The following is a 21,595-nucleotide window of genomic DNA, read 5'->3' on the forward strand; positions in this document are numbered from 1 at the left end:
TAACCCAACCATGACAGCCTTATTCTAGTTGGTAACAAATGACTAAGTTGCACTATTTGTCCGAGAATCTCTATGAGAGTCTTAACCTATTTAACTGATAAATGTCTGATCTATACTACTTTCATTCTTCTTAACAAATGAATCATTAATCGCTTGCCTTATTCTATTTTGACAAACAATAAACTTATATTTTTTTATTTTGTTTCAGTGCTCGAACAAATAGCAGATCTATAATACAAAGTTAATAAGGATGATATCTTTGGATACTAAGAAAACTATAAAAAAGAAAGGTTAACATCGCAAAAGAATTGCGATTGCAATTGGTAATGACAATAATTATAGAGATAAGTATTTCAGATAAATATAATTAAATATATACTTAAGCAAAAATTTTTGTCCCAAAAATAAAATAAAAATTATATGCAATTTTCTATTATATTTCCCTCATACATATTTCCCTAATATAATTTCTAAAATTGTAAAATATGGACAAAAATTTTTGCTTTTATGAATTGTTTGAAAAATTCACGTGTCACTTCCTGTCCACTTATACTATTTTGATATAAATTCGAAAAATTGGAAAAATATAGCAAATACAGAAAATATTAGAGAAATGGAAGTAAAATGGAGGAAATAATAGAATCAAAAATCATTTTACAATATAATGGATAATCTGCAATCAAAGGATCATGTAAAAAGAGAAAAAAATATACGAAAGAGAAGATATATCAGTGACTGTGTGAGCGTAATACGAGTATCGTGGATATCAACCATAGACGAGGTATAATATATATATATACATATCTCCCATGGAATAAAGAACCTATCAATCCTGTTGTATCATATCTTTCATATACTTTTTATATACAATTTATATATTGGATTTAATTATTTCTTAAAGTATTAATTTCTTACTTTACGTGATCACAAAAATAGCAGTAAAAAGGTAAGTAAATAAAATAATAAATAAATATAATAATTTATAAGTAAATTTTTCGAGTTTCAGAAATTTCAAGAATTTGATGTCATTTCCAAAAAATTGGCAAAATTTGTGAAAAAATTTTTAAAGCGAGCTGGTCAACTCATATTCTCCTAATAGTTTTGCTATTTTCCTAAAGTCGGAAAATTAGCAAAACTTTTCATTCGCTCAAGAGTTTCGACAATTCCAAAAATTTGACGTCATTATCAAAAATTGAAAGTGTAAATATAAATGTACATAAACCAAAAATGTAAACGTAACATTAAAAATGCAAATAAACACATTACTTTTTGTAAACCGAAATTGTTATTCATTTCCCACTCCCAAAATTTTTACAATTTCCGAATTATAAAAATTCCAGGAATTTGACGTCATTTCTAAGAACTGCTAAAATTCTTGGAAAAATTTCTCGAGCGACCTCCTACTAAGTTATGTTCTCCTAATACAAAGTCGTATTTTCGGCCAAAAATTTTGCTGGACTTCAGATTTTCGCGAACGACCTCCTACCAAGTTATGTTCTCCTAATACAAAGTCGTATTTTCGGCTAAAAATTTTGCTGGACTTCAGATTTTCGCGAACGACCTCTTACCAAGTTATGTTCTCCTAATACAAAGTCGTATTTTTGGCCAAAAATTTTGCTCGAGTTCATGATTTCGCGAACGACCTCCTATCAAGTTATGTTCTCCTAATACAAAGTGGTATTTTCGGCTAAAAATTTTGCTCGAGTTCACGATTTCGCGAACGACCTCTTACCAAGTTATGTTCTCCTAATACAAAGTCGTATTTTTGGCCAAAAATTTTGCTGGACTTCAGATTTTCGTGAACGACCTCCTATCAAGTTATGTTCTCCTAATACAAAGTCGAAAAATTTACAAAAATAAGTAATCATAAAAAATACATAAAAGGTAAGTAGTGGTAAGCATTTTTAGAATTAAGAAAACTTGAAAAAATATATTACCACAAAAGAAATAGCTGTAAAAGGTAAGTAAATAAAAAATTAATAAAGGTAGGTATAGGTAAGTATATTATAACAGATTTTGGAAATTACGAAAATTTTTGAAAATAAACATTGAAAAATGTAAATAAACAAACCGAGAATGTAAATAAACATTGAAAAATGTAAATAAACATTGAAAATGTAAATAAACATTCCAAAGTTTGTAAACAAACCGAAAATTCAACTCCCGGGCCCAGAATTCTTTAAATTTTCGAAAATTTTTGTAAATAAACATTGCAGAATGTAAATAAACAAACCGCGAATGTAAATAAACATTGAAAATGTAAATAAACAGACCAATGTTTGTAAACAAACCGAAATTTTGACAACCATTGAAATAATATGCGAAATTTCTTTTACTTACCTCTTTCATACTTACCTTTTTTACTTACCTCTTTTTTTCTGAATACTTACCTTGCCAAAATGTTACGTTTTTTACATTTTTTTAAACATTTTACTTATTTCTAAAGGACAAAGTATATGGTATGGAGTTAGGAGGGTTTAATGGGATACATAGGATAGATGAATTAGGAAGGATAGAGCAGGATAGATAGATAGGTAAAGTTGGATGGATAGAGTAGGATAGATACATAGGATACGATAGGTTTATATAAATAAAAATAAAGATATACAAAATATCTATAAATATATATATATTTTATTTATAAAATGTACATGAATGAAATACATGTGTATTAAATGAATGATAATAAAATCTTAATGGCAATTATACGCTGCGTAAGGTGAAATTTGGTCGCGGTCATTGTATTTCTGGTGAAATATCGTGGACGTCCATAGAATCCAATAATATGCAATTTCAAGTTTCAAAGTAAGTTCGATGGTCTCTCGCCGAATCGATGTAATATAGGCTACAGGGTCGTGAACTTCTCGTTTTGTTCGTACTAAAAAAAAAAAAAAAAAAAAAAAATTAGAAAAAAAAAAAAGAAATAAAGAAAATGGGAGGAAAAGAACTGGCAAAACAGCGAAGGTGTTCCGAACAGATGAAACCAATAACAAGTTCAATAATCAAGTTTTATCCTTGCCTCTTTTGTAACTTCGTTATGCGTTCTCATCTTGAAACTTTGAGTTCGATACACGTTGCAAACGTTCATCCAGTCTTTCACGTACATTGAAAATACGTACCTTCTCTTTCTCTATTCCAGAAATATTCCATTCTTTTCCAATATCTTAGTAATATTGGGTATATGCCGAATATTTAAAGTCCATGACAAATATAAAAGTTTTCACGATGTTTCGTATAGAATCGATGAATCAATTTGTGATGAATAAACGAAAATGAACGCTCGGTCCTTTTTTGGTACATTTAACAAATTGATAGAAAATACGGTACAGCAAATATATTGCTTACCCAGAATAAAAGATGCTTGGTAGAGCGGTATTCCGGTTGCGCGACTTCTTCGCTCGGCATATGCTCCAATGACGATGATAACGACAACGTCCGTGCTTTTGGCCACATGCCTGAATCTTTTCGGGAAAATTCTGGAGTGAACGAAATGTGCGCGTGCGCGCCAATAAACGAAGACGAATTGATAGGATTTTCGCGGAAAAGAGACGAAAGATCGTCGGTATATTTTCGCATAGACAACTTTATCCGATTGGATGGGTATGATGAAACGAATGATCGAAATTCTTGGAATGGAATATGCATTTTGGCATAAAATGCAAAAAAATGTGAAAAATATAATTTTTTAACGCGAATTTTCACAAGAAATTTTTTCAAGTCTATCGGATAAAACTTTACCTATGTGTATTTTCTTTAGGTTATCCTCAAAAAGTTTATCCCTCGATGTTGTTTTAAAAAATATTGGCAAAAAACGTTTTCAGCATATTATATTCCATGGTTTATTTACGTAAATTTTCATGGAACCACGTGCGCACGTGCTTGTACGGGACGAGTGAAAGCAAACATTTCACGGAAAGTCGCATGAAAGTGAATTACGAGAAGGAAAACTGGGTAAAACCGAGACGCAGCTCGGTATTTCATAAAAGTACCCGGCTGTTTGTTGAATAATACAGTTGCAAAATACACACTTGGTGCGTTTAAATATACTAGCAATTTCACGTATAACCGATTTAAACGAAACCGAGAGAAAAACTTTTTAAATTGCGCGTTTCATAAATTTTTAAAATCCGGAAAATTTTATATATAGAAACTGAGGAATATCCATGACTTTGTTATAAAAAAAAAAAAAGAAGAAATTATCTAAAACGAATAGAACTTTGTTTCTTTCAAAAAACTTCTCTTCAAATTCTATTAAAATTATAGTAACTTTAAACAGCTGTATTTCCAAAGTTAGGCGAAACTATTACTCGAATTTAGTCTTGTTAGAAGCGGGAAATCTTTCTCTTTAAAATGCTTTTCGTTTCATACCGATACGATTTTTGTTTCGCGAGATATGGTCCTCTAAAAAAAGAAGTAATTTTAAAGGAATTTCTACCTCTTCTTCTTCGTCGCTCTATCTCAAACTCCGCCATTGTCAGTGACAGACGCTGAATTACTGACCATCTTCTTTTTTTTTTTTTTTACTACCACTACGCATTTCCAGGAAAAAATATAGGTCGTACATGAATGGCCATTGAGCCAATCTTTGTATTTTAACGCTACGCTTCTCGATCTTTACAACTTTGAAACGATTAAAGATATTATTGGAATGAAAAACAAAAAGCATATTCAAGATCACGCTGTTCTTTATCCATCGACCGAAACGCTTCGAAAAAAAATTTCGCGACACCTTTTTATACTTTTTATTCGCGAAATTTGATTCTTCCGTACAATACGTACGAATACTCGCGAATTTTTTATCGAACATACGATAAATTTTTCACGAGAATTTTTGATGCATACTATTTGTATTATTCGATTGATACAAAATAAGAATGTTAACGAAATGCGGGAATATTTATGCGAAATTGTACGGGTCGAGTTGTAGGCTTTATTTCGGTGCATGAATAAAGGAATAAATTAATTATTTGGGTATGCAATTTCGCGTTATATAACGGTGGATATATACCAGGCCGAAATAAAGGCACAAAGTGTCCGGTGTAATTTTATCTTTCTATCTGAACATCTACATACTTTATTCATTAGCTAGAGAGGGTAGCGTTCTCGCAGGAAGTGGTATAATTTTGTACAAACGTCCCGGAATTCCATAAGTGTCAGTTTCATTCCTATTACTTAGAATTTATCACGTAACGTTACGTATAATTATATCCCCGCGACTCTATTTTCCACATAATGAAACGCTTGTTCCCGCAAAATCGAGGAAAAAATATCCATTAGATAGAAAACTACATACAAATTCCCCAACAAATAACCACAAATACGTTTCGATTCGAAACACCTTTTAAATAACTTTATTTCTCTTCCAAATTTCTTTTTCTTCTTCTTTTTCTTCTTCTTCCAACTAAAGAAACTCTTTTTCTCTCTCTATCACACACACACACAACCGTACGCGCGTACAGCAATTCCCGTTTTGCGAAACACACCCGTCCAACAAACCACCACCACCATATCCACTTCCACTGTTGCTCGAACACATAGAAGAGAAGACTATAGCGCGGGTTGTGCTCGACGTCGCACAATCGCTGACGTAGAATCGATGGGGAGCAATTTATATGCTACACCCCCTCCAAAGGGATCCCTCGAGGCGCAAAGGGTTGCATCGTGTCTTTTGATCGAGCGAAGCCATCGACGAGCCGGCCAGTCGGATATTGGACCGCTAACACGGGAATATTGCTTCCGTGCGGCGGCGAAAAAAAAAAAGAAAAAAAGGCAAAAAAAAAAAAACCCACGCCGAGATAAGAACGCGCTAATCAATTCCGTGTCCCGTCTCCCGCGCTTCGATGCATATTTTAATATTAATTCCGAGTTTCGTAACGGGGATCGGTTGTCGCAAGATTTTGCACCCTCTCTCGAATGGGATGTGTGGGGAGGATACGAAGTCCAGAGAACGTTAGTTTCAGGGAAGCGCGCACAAAGCGTTGCAACGCGGGATGTCCCTTTCCAGGAGGAAAGCAAGGTGATCAAAGCAAGGAGACGGAGGATGGAAGGGAACGATATCGAGGTAGCGTCGTGGGCGTAATACGGAAATTTCGCTCGAGGGCAGGGGCGTGCGTGGAACGTGGGCCTGGAAAAGGAACGACGGCGCAAAAGGTGAGGCCTCACGCGTTTCTGGAATTGTCATCAACGAGGATTTCGCCCCGTGGCGTTAAAATATTTCCACCAGGCTGATTCTGCTGCCACGCGCACACGGCTCCACATCCTGACCACCGCGCTCCTCGATGTCTTCTGTTCCATTCGAGAATCGTACACACCGGTTTATTATGGAAGCACGCGTGTCTGTCTCCTTCGTGTCTCGCTCGCGATCGTTATCAACCACTTGAGAAACACTGACGCGGCGATTTTCCAAGTTGATGAGAGAGAGAATTTCGATGAGAAAAGAACGACGCTACGTGACGATCGTATTGCGATTTTTCATGTTTCATTATCCACTGGTTCTTTTTTCTTTTTTTTTCGCGCGCGCGATGTTGTCGATGCGCGTTTTTACGGTTTTGGTCTTCGAGGATTTCAATCTCTTATTTGGGATTCTGCTCCATTTGAATTTTTATTCGTCTTCAATACATCCGGGTTGGAGCTATAGGAGTCGTGAACAATCGATGCGCCATTATTGCTTTTTACTAATATAATTGAATATAATTACAGCTCTTTTTACGATATTTAAAAGTAAAATGTATACGATATCGAATTATCAATTGATATCAAAAAATGAAAGTAGAGGGTGGCCAATTGTTTCATTCAATTTCAATCGGGAGCTCGAACGGAGATAGACACTTTTTCCCCGATATAAACGATATAAATATAAATATAAATAGAATAAAGAGAATTTTACCGAGGCTGTAACGTATCTCAAGATCGAAATAATAATGAAAAAATAACTTTGTCAAACAACTGGAGCACTTTATTACCGATATAATTCATCAAGCAATTCTCTCAATCGATACCCCCGTTCGTTGCAAGAATTCGTGGATGCCGCATCGTAGATGCAAATTACACGTTGCAAAGTTGCGTGAAGAGGGGCGATAATTACACGATCATCGCCCCTGTCTCTGCAGAATTGATTGGCGGTTGTTCGGCCGGGGCTAATCATTCCCTACGCCCCGAATCAAACTTCCCGGATGAAAGTTCCTGTCGATCCATTGTTGCCGCGCCCGCGCTTCCAACTTTCCCTCCAACGACGAGACGAGAGTCAATTAATTATCGCGCTCATAACGTCGGCCTGTATCCCGTTCATCGGGATCGGTGACGCGTGCCTCGAAATACTCGATCCCCGACCGATCCCCAGCCGCGAGCATTTCGAATCGACACCGCCCTCCGTGCACGCGTAATTACTGTTCGTTCAACTGGTTCCGCCTGCAATTCCCGTCCATCGTTTCCCGCGTTTCTGCTCGTTCAACTCGCGAAATTCGGCCGGCAGGAAACACGGGCGGAGGACGTGCACGCGTGAAATTCGTTTCTAATTGGTGGCAAGCGTCGCGTTAAAGCGTCGTTCCTTTCCTTTCCGATCGATCGATATACGATCGATATACGCCAATCGAACGGGATGTAAACGCCACTAATTTCGAACACTGACCAATTGAATGATCCGTGCTCCGCGAGTCGTTCAATAATTCCTTCCCTTGAACTTTCCCCCGTGAATTAACCGAGGGAAACGAGTTATAGAAAAGGGAGGGGGAGGGATATAAATATTGGCCCAAGAGAAATTAATTAACGTTGGCCGGCGAGACTCGTCGGAAAGATTCGTTAGGCGCGATTCGTTGGGAAAGGAGAGCGTTTTCCGCGTTTTAAATTCATCGGATCGGGCGGTGTGAAAAGGTGTGAAAGGGTGCTGGTGAAAGGGTGTTCATCGGGTGTTATCGCTTGTTTAACGCGAAACGGAAAGTTGAGCGTTGTCGCGGCGTCAGCTGCGTTGCTTTCGAGAACGGGGTGGAGGGGAGGGGAGGGGGAACAGATTGCCGGTTTAATTAACACCCCCTTCCAAAACCCTGCGAAATCGCGAATTATGCAAGAGGCGAGGTGGATGGCGAGGGAATTGGAAGGGGCGAGCTTTCTTTTCTCTCTCTCGGGAAGTTTCTTATTACATCGTTTCCGACCGCTTTCATCAAGAATTTAAACTTTCATCCTGGAAACACAGGCTCTCTCCTAAGACGGAACGACGACTTTTCCTATACCTCGAGATATCTATCTCGTGCTGTGGGGGACACGTGTAAAAAATAAATAAAGCTCTGATGAAAGGACGACGTGGATAGAGAGAGAGAGAGAGAGAAAGAGAGAGAGAGAGAGAGAGAGAGAGAGAGAGAGATTGCTCCGCGTTCCATTCATCAAACAGTGCGCAGGTGGTTTGCCGCGAGAAAATCTAGTTATGTGGCGCGGTAATTCAATATTGATACTTTGTTGTAACTTTGATAATCTGGAAAGAGAAATAAAAAAAAAAAAAATAAAAATCTCAAATATTTTTCTCAATACTTTCCTGCCTTAAAGAGAATTTATTCTCCTCTGAAATAGATGATACGAATGATGCGATAAATAATATGTATAATAAGTCAATTGTTTCTTAGATGAAATTAAAATAATCATTCATCAAAAAGATAGAATAATATCGTCATACTTATGTGACGATCATTTGTCAGACGTATAAGTAGAACGAGACACTCGTAGTCGGGCAAATAATTCGCGGTATAAAAGTATTTCGTAATAAGACCGGTGAGGCATGTGATATAGCTCAGCCATTTGTCAGACAAGTGGAATAAGGGCAAAGGAATCGGTAAAATTAATTCGCGGTAATAAAATTATTTATAACGTAGAAACATCTATTTTTTTTTATACAAGTACCAGTATTCTATCTAATCGAAAGTCATCGTTTCGTTCCAAAAATATTAACGAGAAACTCCCTGTCTCCCCTGAACTCACGAATTCAAATACAAAATAGAAGATCCATGCATAATCTACGTTCAATTAAATATTCACCCGTTTAGCGTCACACCGAAATCCCAAATACCCCACGCCTCGACGGTCACATGTCCCAGGTCGCGCGATAAAAATTACAAATTCATAATCCAGAATGAATCGAAATGGACGATCCGTTGGCTCGTCCCTCGAGCCGAGGCCAAAAGAAAAAAAAAAAAAAAGAATTTCGATACAAGACTCTTTAAAACGGCCGGTCCGTCCACGTGGCAGGTTGCACGAGTGGCGCATCGTCCAAGTTTCGTGCTCTTCCATCGGTACACACACATACACACACACACACACACACACACAGCCTTTACCCTGCATCAGCCGTCCTCCGCCTCTATTTTGCAATACGTGCACGCTGCTTCACGTCAGCACTTGCACCCTGCCGGATGCAAGAACCCTTCTCCCGCACCCTGCATCCTGCACCTCTCCACCTTCCACCTCTCACACCCTTGCCACTCTTCATCTCTCCCTCTCCTCTCGCTTCTCCTCTCGTTTTCTCCTCTTTCTCCTCCACACGGCCGACCTCGATGCAGCTGCAGTCACGGGCGTCGCTCCAGCTGCTGCCAGATCCTACGTAGATCGGTTCGATGCTGGCTGCTGCTGGCACCGATGCTGTTACCGGGGGCTCGTTTCGAACTCTCGTCAGGCGAAAACGAAATTGTCCGCCGCGCTCGTCTCCTCGTTTTATCGCCTATGGACGGGTGAGCAGCGACGAGCTGCCATCCACGTTCGACGAAAGCGTATTTTTACAGGAATATCGATGGACCGACACGGGGAATCGGATGTTTCATCCCCTCCCCCGCCATTTTCTCTCTTCGGGATCGGGGATTAATCGGCTCGTACCCGATTAAGATCTCGCATGATTCGCAATTGAGAGGCAATGAGTTTCGTAGAAAATCGTCCACTATTGCCTTACCTTCGAAATCACGAATCACGAGCGAATTTTCAGCGTCTAAGTCTTGGTTTCGAGATTGAAAAGGAAAGTATTGACAAATTTAAGGATTTAAACTCGTGCAGAGAGGGTGCAGGGGAACGGGTTTCGAGGCGTCGTCTTCTCGGTTTTCTTGATTTTCCAGGGGAGTGATTAATGATTGCGAAGGATAGGCTCGGGTGCACCGGTGCGAATCGACCGCTCGTCATACTCGTTCAGTTATAAATTCCCGAGGAGATGTAATTTTAATGGGACGAAAACATAACGGCCGCGATTAACGAGCCGCCAACCTGCGCCAGAAACGGCTGACGGGAGAATTAATTTTCCGTGTGATTTCATTATTCAAGCAAAATACGAACGAAACTGATATTTAACGCTCTGTACCATAAGTATCGCTTTCTTTCTTCTTCTTCTTCTTCTTCTTCTTCTTCTTCTTCTTCTTCTCATCGTTGCTACAATGCTATCGGAAAGGAAATGTAAAACACGATTCGATATTGAAATACGATACGATACGGTTACTAAAGTTTGCAAACATTTTCCACGTTTGATTTAATTAGAATTATATAAACTTCTTTTAAAAATTGTAAAACGTGTGTGGCTACTCTTATAGACATATTCATTATTGAGCACAACTTTCTACTCCTCCGCTTCGATAATTCCATCGATTCAAAGTTTTATTACTCTTTGGATTTCTCGGCAACCATTTCAACTTTATATTACCACCCCTGCATCAACGGAATTTCGAACTATCGTAATTACCATTATAAACGCGTAAAAGAGTAACTACCACTGTACCACCGCGCACAATCTCCTTTCATCCAACGATCCTTTCCTTATTAATCCAGCCACACCTTCGATGAAAAACACGAAGGATCTTCTCTTTCAATTTCCCCCAAACAATTCCCAATTCCTCCTTCCTTACGCTTCTTTACCCCGAGATAATGCGACACTCGTCGCTCAACGAATATTCACCCCAGCTTACAATTACCAGTTGCGTGACCATTTTGCTCCATTTTGCGATTATATGGGAACGACTGTCGGGGAATGCGGAAGGATGGACGCGTAAAAAGAGATTCTCTAATACCGGAATTTCGGGGTTGCCTATAACTATATATATATAAGAGTTCAAGGCCGTTTAGCCGTGGCATTCTACTTTATCCTCTCCCTCCTTCCTCCTCCTGGTTCACCACGTTGGATCTCGGTCAATGGTGTTGCTTGGTTTTCGGGAATGCCGCCTGCAGCAGCCTCACCAGGATAATGGAGTTCTCAAGTTCTCGTAAACGGAGGACAAAACCCGCCCTCGCGGCTGAACTTGGGCTAATGGTGTCGTTTCAAAGCTGCGATATCGATAAGAACGGTTTATAACGAGTATCGACGAGGCCGCGCTAATTAACCGGTGCACTTTACCGAGGGCTTAATAGCACCATCGACCGATCCCACCCACCCCTCCCCTCCCCCTTCGATCGACGAGGAATTCCTGTTCGAGTGGTTGTTACTGTGCGTGATTGGGCAAATCGAGCGCCTCGGTTTTCGGGGTGGGGAAAAAAAGAGAAGAGGAAAAAGGAAGAGGGGAGAATACATCGAAGGGAAGAAAAGGGCGCGAATGAAATGGAAAATGAAACGTTGTTGTGGCAATTGATGCGGTTGGAAATGTGGGAATTAATTTCGTTTACAGAGAGAGAGAGAGAGAGAGAGAGAGAGAGAGAGAGAGAGAGAGAGGGAGGGAGTGAGAAATTGTTGGATACATAGGCTCCGTGTAAATAGGATAGTCGCTGTGATTGCTAATGATGTAAGATTATTTCTATTGTCGTGAAAGGGGAATAAAAGCTTTTGAACGACGCCAACTTTGTTGAAAGGGTGCATTGTGCTTCCTGGAAAAATTATAGGATGTACTTTAAACGGTATTTAACTTTAAAATGTTTTTCAGTATTGTTCCATTGTTTCTGTACAACAAGTGAATAAAAATTGTATCGTATTATGAGAAACCAATAGGCGAGAGAGCGAACGAGCAATACAAAGGTGATTAAAAATATACAATTTCACTCTTTCGTACTGTTCATATTTATCGAACCGTGAAACTGTGCAAAATACAATTTCTTTTCAATTCTTTTCTCTTTTTTCCCCTCTCTCTATCGGTAAAAATAATAAACCGATTCCGAACCATCACCGACACCGTAAAAATTCTATCTTCTATCCCGAAACGTACAATTTCCGGCGAATTTCTCTTGATAAAGAGAGGCGCTCCTCCTCGATCCCGGCCAATCTTACGCGCGACGAATCGCACATATTTTAATTAAGAGTATGTGGCGGAATACGCGTTTTAATTATTCACCGAGAATAAAGTAATTGAATTCGGTGCATTTGTCTTTGAGCCGGCGTTGAATTCCGACGAATTTCGCGAAACAACCCGGTGGAACAAAAGGGGCGAGAGCACAACAGCTTTCATCAGCCGTGGCGGGGAACGAGCTGATAGCTCTCGACCCCTCGCGAGTATTTCCGGAAACAGTGAATGAAGCTAAGAATATTTCATAACTGGCGCCTGTGTATAACGATAACGCGTATCTACGCAATCTCTATTTTATTATTTCGCTATTTATTCGCTACCTCGCAGCCGCTGCTCACCTTTTATATCGCGTGAGCCTGATATTATGAAGTAACGCGAGGCGTAAGGATGGGTATGAAAGGGAGGAGGGGGAGAAGAGGGGGGCGGCAAGTCATGTAATCAATTTTAATCTCGGCAAACTTCTCTTGGATAGTTCTTCCCTTTACTCGTTCTTTTCTTTTTTTTTTTTTTTTTTTTTTTTTTTTGTTTGTTTTGCATTAAAGGCCGAGGGTAAGGTAATTTCACGATGAAAGGGATTGTTCTAAGCTAAGAAGATTTGCCCGGGAAACAATGAATTTTAGATATCGTGGATCCTGAATGAAAATTCAGTGAGCTTCGATTTAAAGAAGTATCGAGGTAGAGAGAGAAGAAGGGTGGTAAAGATGAATGGATGCCTGTTTCGATTTAAGAAAAAGTAGCGAGAGAAAGTGGAAGAAGAAGGGAACGAACGAGAGATTTAACGCGTGTTTTAATTTTAAAAAGTATCGATTTATCGATTAAAGGAATAAGAAAGAAAGATAAAGAAGAGAGATAAAATTTTACGCGTCTCAATTTTAAGAAGGTAACGGAGAAAGAAAAAGAAATTCGAAAAGATGATATCGAGCGGAAAGAGCGTGGAACGCTAGTATACCTCGAGTATAAGAGCGAGCTTTCGAGAAACACTAGCACTAGGAGTGGGAAATTTATTCGGATCGCGTCATCTTACGTAATCGAAAGGTTCGATCCCCCTTCGAATTTCGTAATCGGGGGCAATGATACATTCGAGATAGGATTCTAGATTCTGAATCGTGGTGCGAAACGATATTCGATTCCGGCCTCCCCGGCTCTGTTTGCTAGGCCCGATTTAAGGAATGGAGAGTATCGTTCCGTGCGAATATCGAGCAGCCTCCCTCGGTGCAACATCTGCTCTGTTCGGCGAATAAAAAGGCACGATGTAACATCCGAAAACCGGGCGGGAAACGAAACACACCGATGGACCGGAACGAGTTTGGAGTGGAACGAGAGCGAATCCGAATAAGAAGAATAGGAAATGAATGGGAGGAGAGGAGCGGGAGGAGAGGAGGGGAAAGGAGTGGGGAGGGGTGAAAGATGGGAAGAATCGTCTAGAGGCCTCCTAGTGGAACAGAAAACACGGATGCTGCATTTACGCCGGGAATATTCCTGGGTAACGGTGCATTCCTGGCAAGGGTAGGTTGGAGGAGTCGGAGGCAGGAGGCAGAGAAAGGATGGAAGTCGAAGGTGGGATCAGAGAAGGGGGAGGAGGGGTGTGGAAGGATAGATACGATACCGGTCTACGGCAGCTTGCTGGCAGCTATATCAGGTTACGCTCTAGCGCCCATCCAACGCCCAACCTCCTCTTCCTCCTCCACCCCATTCGACCCATCCGACCAACCTAGGCGGCTCCCTCCCTCCCTCCCGCCTTCATTCCGCTCACTCTTTCACCGCCACCCTCTTTGCTCTTCCTCTCTCTCACTCTATCTCTCTCTCCTCCCCCTCCGTTCCTTTTCACGGCTTTATCTCCCCGTCTTCCTTCCATCTCCTCGTTTTCTATTTATGCCACTTCTTCTCTCTCTCCTCTCGCTCCCTTTTGCCTTTATGTCACCCAGACCTCGACATTATCGCGGCACACTGCATACTGCTAACGCCCACGACTATAGGATTGGTGGTATTATGGCCGATACGGCGGGGAATGCCCGCGTGGATTTTGATTCCGACTCGATGCGCGATGGATGGGCGTCAATATTGGTAGACCGGGTCGATTCGTTGAAATGGAGATTGCGTTTTTCAAAGTGGTAGATTCTTTTTTTTTTCCTTTTTTTTTTTTTTTTTTAGGGAAGGGATTGGTGGTTAAGATCGAGCCTGAGCGACGAGTTTTACTACTACACTTGAGACGAGATTATAAATTCACGAATGAAAATGAAAAGTAAAATTGATGGAATATGATATATTATAAAAGTCGCGACTATTTTATTCGTTTCGCGCAATAAATATTTATTCGAGGTTTAAAAATCTCATTCCTATCCCCTAACTTTCATAATCCTATATTTTATTAGATTGGCGCGTACGAAATATCGTTTCTATAAAATTCACGAACCGTGTATATAATCCGTTGTATAAATTTCGTCCCTTTCATCAATGCCGCGTCGAGAAATAAATTTTTCCTAAAATATCTTCTAAAAAAATTAAAAAAAAAAAAAAAAAAAAAAAAGAAGAAAATTATTTGATTAAAAGAAACGTTTCACGTCACATTCTGCAATACCCATATTCTAATATCATCCCTCGTACCGATTTACCATCGATTTAAAGTTACATCCATTCGATCAAATATCACTCTATATTCCCCCAAGAGGGAGAAAGGGATCGTAAGGTCGAAGACAGATTAATCGTCACGGATAAAATCGCCGACCCCCATAAGTCCCGGGAGAAAGTTCCACCGAATCCTCTCTACCCGGGAAAAACCTGCCATCATCTTCTTCTCCTCGAGTCGAATCCATGGATATCCATCTCGATTCAACTTCGAAATTGCTCCCCTTTGATTTCTCGGCGCAACGACTTATTACCAGCCGGCTTTGATAAAACCGCCCAAACTTTCCTCTGATAATTCCAAACCGCGATAACCGTCACGTGACGCGCAATGTCGCCAACTCTTCCAACGAATTGATGCTCGAAAAAGATTCGACTTTTCCGAGGTCCACGAGGAACAGAAGGGAGATACCGGAGGAATAATCACCAGCTGTCACGGATCCGTTGCTCTCTCTCTCTCTCTCTTCGACTTTGCCTTCTTCTCTTTTTTTCCTTTTCTCTCTCTCTCTCTCTCTTCTCTTCTTCTTTCTCTCTTTCTCTTTCACGGACTCGTTTCCGGCTCTGTAATCACGGAAACGGGATTTGAAATTCGAGTTCCCACTAATGGCCGGTGACACCCGTCCACAGATCGCAACGGTAATCGGATCGACGTGGCTCGTTCGAAACCGTTCCTCCTCGTTCCATTTACATTCGTTTTTCCAGCGCGAAGGAGCGCCGTATCCGTCGCCCTTTCTCCCGACACCGCGACAGAAAACGAAACAACGTGGTCTCGACGGGTCTTTTGCTCGAAAGTGATTTCCCTTCCTTCCCTACCTCCGACCAATTTTCCCAATTTTCGTTCGTTACCGTTATCCTGCGTAACCATCCCTCTGTGTTTCTGCACGAGTGTTTCTGTTTCCGGTCCTCGATTAACCGCGAAAATTTAATCCCGCTCGAGCGATTGCCTGTTGTCCCGATTGCACGCGCGAGTAAAACGTCTAACGTCGAGTTGTTTAGTCGGAAAATTGCTCTTAATGGCACGACTGTGTGTTGTGGATGGCGTGGTGTCCCGTTGTTCGCGGGGAAGCTCGTCGTTTGTTCCTGTCTCCCGCCTAGCCCGATTAATTTTAATCAGCTTAAACCTATTATAAAGCGGAATCAGTGGAGGCAATTTTTTAAGATATATATATATGGATATACGTGCGTGTATATCTCTATAAACAAATTCCACGTAAACGTGGAAATAGCGCGAGCTTCCCACATCAAGGGAAGCACATTAGTTTGCTCTCAAACAAACGTCGAGCTAGGTCTGATTGCTTGCTTGAAATGTATGCACGTTATAACTGATTTGTGCCCCTGTGTTCAAACCCGAGTTTCGTCTCTTGTTGTTTGAACGTCAATTTCTAAACGGTTCGAGTATCGATTCGATGGAATTTCCGTCTCGATCGATCGAAACTACTGTATCGAGCACGGTGAATTTTCTTATTCCTTCAAGCATAATAATAAATAAATAGAACTTGTCGATGCAGAAAATCGTAAAAAAAAAAAAAAATCTTCCCTTCCGACGTAAATTTATAAGCGAGACATTTTAAAAAAATTTTAAAAAACGATACACAAAATAGCTTTCCTTCCCCCTGCTCCCTTGTCGGGAAACAAAAGCGAGAGATCTGCATTCATTAATCACGCAGATCTAAATCTTTCGCGTTACTCGTATTTCCACTTCCAATAAATCCCTGCGGACGAAGTTTAATAATTTGTCATCCTTTGTCACGACTTGTTCCACCGGTCGAAATAAAATTCAACGCGAAGACGAGCGAAGGGAGACAGGAGAATATTTTTCCAACTCGAGATCGAGCTTCTTTTTCTCAAACCCTTCCCCCGTGATTAAATCTCAATCGAGATGATTGGAGAGAGAAAGAGAGAGAGAGAGAGAGAGAGAGAGAAACGGCGGAGTAAATCGATGCATTAATTAATTACAAGGCTGAGAGACAAATCTGACGGAACAGTGTGGAGGGATCATATTCCCACCACCAGTGACGGACACACCACACAGCTGTCCCTCGTGTTACCTCGAAATTGTGCTGGCCTGTGTGAATCTGTCCGCGGATCGGGTGATTTCCAGTTGATTCGCGTGCAACGCCCCGACAGCGTGGATGCCACCTGTCTTCTCTAACGAGTCGTGCTGCTTCCACCTCCACACACACACACACACACACACACACACACACACATACATACAACACACACGTTGCGCGAACACGTATTGCTGATTCCCGGTGTAATTGATCATTATGGTCTTAACCATGGGGAACGCGGACTTTTCGTCGCTCGATGAGCATTCACGAGTGACGTTTAGTGGAGGGTGCTCGTTATATTCACGAGGGTGACGTTTTATTTTGATATATGACGGGATTCTAAATCGCGTCGTAATTTTATTTTGATCTGGCTTTTGAGTTTTGAGAGCGAGGCCATTTATCAATTATACGAATACGTGGATATATTTGTATACTGTGTGTGGTAAAGGATAACACGTTTTTATTTATTATACACGTTTTCGTAAAACGTGGGGAGTCAAGAAGAGAAAAAAATTATGGATATATATATATATATATATATATAAAATCTTCTTTAGAGACGGAAATCGATGTATCATGCGATATACGATATATAGGTTGCAATTTAATCGAGGTCTTGTGTATTTTAATTTAAAAATTTTGATCGAGGGATAAAAAAGAAAAAGAAGAAGGGGAACGCGAAAGCTCGTTAATGTCCCTTATAGGAAGTTAAGTGGAAAGTGCGCGTTGAGAGCTGTCGAGGAAGCTTTCCATCAGCGGTGGAGATGGACGACAAGGAAATAAAAGAAAGGATCTCACTTGAACGGGCAATCACGTCCCCCCAAACAAATAAAGACAGTGATGGATATATCCACTCGATCTATCGTATGAAAAACCAACTTCCTCGGATATATCCACTCCCGCCGCTTAAAGAGTTAATTCAAGTATCCTTCAGGGAGAATTTCCTCCGTGGCCGAGTGTCGTTCAACGTCGAAACACAAACATAAATTGCAGAGAGGAAAAGGAATCGACCGATTCAATTGCCAGACCCAGGATCGAGGGACTCGTATTTTTCTTTCACCCCAACTTCGAACCTTCCCCTCTCCCCTCCGATACGAGACTCCGGGATTTCGAGGACGAGATCTACGCGCGACGAAATCGTGGACGAATCGAACGAGAGAAACGATTCATAATCACGGGTGGCGCGTAATGCAAATTCGCGGAGACGAATCGAGACGATTTGATTTATTTAAGAAAACCTTCTAAATAAACCTTCGCGCGAAATTCGTGAATCGTTCGAACTTTTTTAAGTTACGCGCTTACGTAGGCATCGTTTGCACAATGGGCGTTTGCGTTGCAAATTTTTCGCTCTGCCGGGTCCAATTAAAAAAATATATACACCCATCTACCATACCCCTCGGGACAGAGAAATTTTGTTTCGGGGCTCCGATTTCCTGGAAATTATTGCGATCGAGCAACCGTGACTGGAATTTCGGGAAACACCCTGTATATACGTATACGCGGAGCGCAGACTCGCTGTGCCTGTCTACACCTATCTATGTATACAGCTACGTGTGTGTGCGTACATGCGCTCGTGTACGGAACGAAGCGCGAGCGTGGAACGGTGTGGGCGCGTTCTCCACGCATGATGAGGAACGAACGGAATCATAAATGTCCGCTCTCTGGTGTGACACGGTTGCGGGAACCCGAGCGAGTCATGACATCGCGAGAAGATATCTATAGATAGGCTGGACGAGGGAATGAAAAGGGAGAAATTTATGCCGTCCTCGTGATGGGATTTGACGGCGTAGACGGCGTGGATTTTCAACGTCGAATCGTCACCGGAAAATCGTCACCGTCGTCCATCTTTATCCCTCCTCGACTCGATCTTCAATAACTCCTTCCTCTCTCTTTCTTTCCTCCATCATCGTCCCTTTGCGGCGTATCTTCTTTTCCCTTCCCCTCCTCTTTCCTTCTCGATTCTCTTTGTTGAATATCGTTTCGCGGGTACGACGAAGATCAAGTTTTCGAGTTCGTCGCGTCGCGTCACTTTCTCCCAACGTAGCTACTTGGCAAACATGGTCAACTATGGAGGAGAAGGAGAGAGAAGAGGAGGAGAAGGAGGAGGAGGGGGAAGAGATTGGCCTACTTTACATTTCACGCTCCATCTCCGCCGGTGTCCCGTATCTCGGCTCCTCTAACCGAATACATATATATATATGCACGTCCATCACCCGTGCACCGAGATAGCGTTAACAAGCTTTATATAAGCAATGGCCCAGAGACCGATCTGCTTGCCTCCCGAACATCAAAGGGATCCGTGCTTCCTGCTCCGTGCTCCCGTCCATAGAGCGGAGCGCCACGTCAAGGGCCCCGAATCGAGTTCAAGGAACCGGCTCTCACGCTAACCGATAATGGCGCGAGAGGAGATTAAAGCACGAGAGAGAGGAGGGGGAGGAAAGAGGATACCCTTTCGATTCGGTAACACTTGTCGTGGAATAATTCCACGTTGGTAGGGAAGGAAGGGATCGGAGGGAGGGAGGAGGGGGATGTTTCTGACCGGCCCTGTTAGAGAAGCCGATGATCACGAGGGGTCGTCTTCGTTGCCCGGTACCGGTGAAAATCGCTACCAATCCTGTTCACCACCCATTCAAAGAGAGGGAACTTTCCAAGTTGTGGTTATTGGCGACCGATCGATCCTCGCCGTAACACTGTGTACACCCTTTCCCGTGGATAGCCATGGGTAAGCTTTGCCTTGGCCTGCAACACACACTCGGCCTGCCCACCACCGCCATCACCACCACCACCACCCCCGTTAAACCTTCCCACTCTTATCCTCGCCCCACGAGAATTCTCCCGGCTCGACCTATCTATCTCCGTTCGCCCCAGAGGGACAATGGAAGCCTTCGCTCCCCGGGGAATATCAGAGGATAGGAGTGTGGTGCTGATGCTTCTCCGGCCGGTCGCCGATGTAGCCACCCCGACCATTGGCCGGCGGTGAGAGAGCACTTCCTGTTAGCCTCGACCCTCGTCCGCAACCAGCCGCAGGCCGCAAGCCTCGGCTCCTGCGAGCCGTAACCTCTAACCTCATGCTGTTCGCCCTGACCTCCCGCCGACAGCGTAATTGTTTAGAAACCCCTTGATCTGTAATTTCAGCGCCCGGTCTCCTCTCTACACGAAACATCGTTAACACCGTCCTCTCGCCCCCCCCCTACCCTCGCCATCCTCCTCGTTCTAGCTGGCTTCTTGCACACGCGATGCCTTTCTCTCTATTCCCGCAACCCGTCCTTTGCTTTCTCTTGCCCTTTTTCTTTCTCTCTCTCTCTCTCTCTCTCTCTCTCTTTTGGCACGGGCCACGGTAGTCGATATCTCGCGCATGCACCGCCGTGTATCGCCTTTCGTTGATTCGTCGGACGGAACAAAGTTTCGAAAGTTTGTCGGTTTCGCCACCGACGACGAGGGGCGAAAAACCAATGAGTTGTCGCGCGATGGATCGCGTTTAATCCTATCCCTCTTTCCCCCTCGGAGTTGAGCTCGCGTCTGCCGACACGAGTGGTGGCCAAGTAGTATTGAACGATAATGGCCAGACCGGAGTTATTCTGCTGAGAGGATGGAAAATCTTTTTTTTTTTTTTTTTTACGAGCTTTTTTATTCGAGATTCATTCATTATTTTATATAAGCTTTTCAATCGGTACAATTATTCAACGATTTTTAATTTTTTTCTTAATTGAAACCATCGATATTATATATTAATATCGAAGAATAAACTTTTGGGAGAAACGATCTTTCCTCGGCTAAGAATAGTTGTCGTTTCAAATCATTGCTTAAGAAAATAATTCGCATAAATTGGAAATGGATATAACGAAATAAATTTATGGAAAAGTGGTTACGAGTATTTTGCTCTCAGTGCCTATTCAAAAATGCGAAATGCTCTCCTCCACGGGAACAACCCGAGGAAAAATTCGTTCCACAAGTTTGGAACGATGCACGAACGTTTCATTTCTTCTTTTCCAGAAAGAATGGGGGAGATGCGCCCTTCTCTTGTGTTGCGTGACAAAGGATTCTTTCGGGCCGAGTACAGGGATTTATGAATGCAGATGATCGAAGGCCATTTCAAATCTCTTTGTAAGTACGCGCGTTCTCTACGACCATACCATCGAGTTTTACCTCCGCTTACCCACGCCAATTTTTTCCCCTTTTACACGAGAACATTCGTGTACGCGTCTAATTCGCCTCATCAGTATGTATAACGTTGCCTCGTAACAAAAGGATTTAAATACAGAGTTCAATTACCCTCTCGTAAGTCTTACGCTCGTTCGAAACTCGATATGGAGGAAGGAATGGAGAAGACGTATGATTTCATCCGAGGGGAAAAAGGAAAAATTTTTTTGCCATCGAACGACTCGTTTTTTAACAATTCGCTAAATGCTTTTAATGAATCGATATTAATTTCATCGAACGATGATCGTGGAACGTGGAACAATATTTTACGTGGGGCGAATTCAACGTGGAGGGAGAGAGAGGTGGGAAGGGGAGGGGAGGCTGATGTGAAAATATTCCAAAGTTATTTTGCAGTTACTGAAAATTATCGGTCGAAATTTTTTATACACCGCGTTGCTCTTATCGAGCGGAGCGCAGAGGAATATAAAATAATTCGTGAAATATCATAAGAGTATCGGCAAATATTCATCAGGATCATGCATAAGATATGAAATT

At 41.8% G+C, this 21,595-nt stretch overlaps 1 protein-coding gene and 1 long non-coding RNA gene across 2 annotated transcripts in view; one reads left to right on the forward strand and one right to left on the reverse strand.

Moving 5' to 3' along the window:
* Window positions 1-1,050, forward strand: part of LOC122716178 — a 66,092-nt gene extending 65,042 nt beyond the window's left edge. Inside the window, exons 4-5 of the long non-coding RNA XR_006346976.1 lie at window positions 209-946; window positions 1,007-1,050. This is a non-coding gene — a long non-coding RNA (uncharacterized LOC122716178). The remainder of the gene's footprint in view (window positions 1-208; window positions 947-1,006) is intronic.
* Window positions 1,051-2,613: 1,563 nt separating this feature from the next.
* LOC122716176 overlaps window positions 2,614-21,595 on the reverse strand; it is a 38,693-nt gene continuing 19,711 nt past the window's right edge. Inside the window, exon 3 of the mRNA XM_043939024.1 lies at window positions 2,614-2,878. Coding sequence (XP_043794959.1) covers window positions 2,846-2,878 — 33 coding nt within the window. The 3' untranslated portion in view covers window positions 2,614-2,845. The remainder of the gene's footprint in view (window positions 2,879-21,595) is intronic.

Source organism: Apis laboriosa, unplaced genomic scaffold, assembly GCF_014066325.1.
Source record: "Apis laboriosa isolate Shangri-la unplaced genomic scaffold, ASM1406632v1 scaffold42_cov153, whole genome shotgun sequence".
NCBI classification, from domain to species: Eukaryota; Metazoa; Arthropoda; class Insecta; order Hymenoptera; family Apidae; genus Apis; species Apis laboriosa.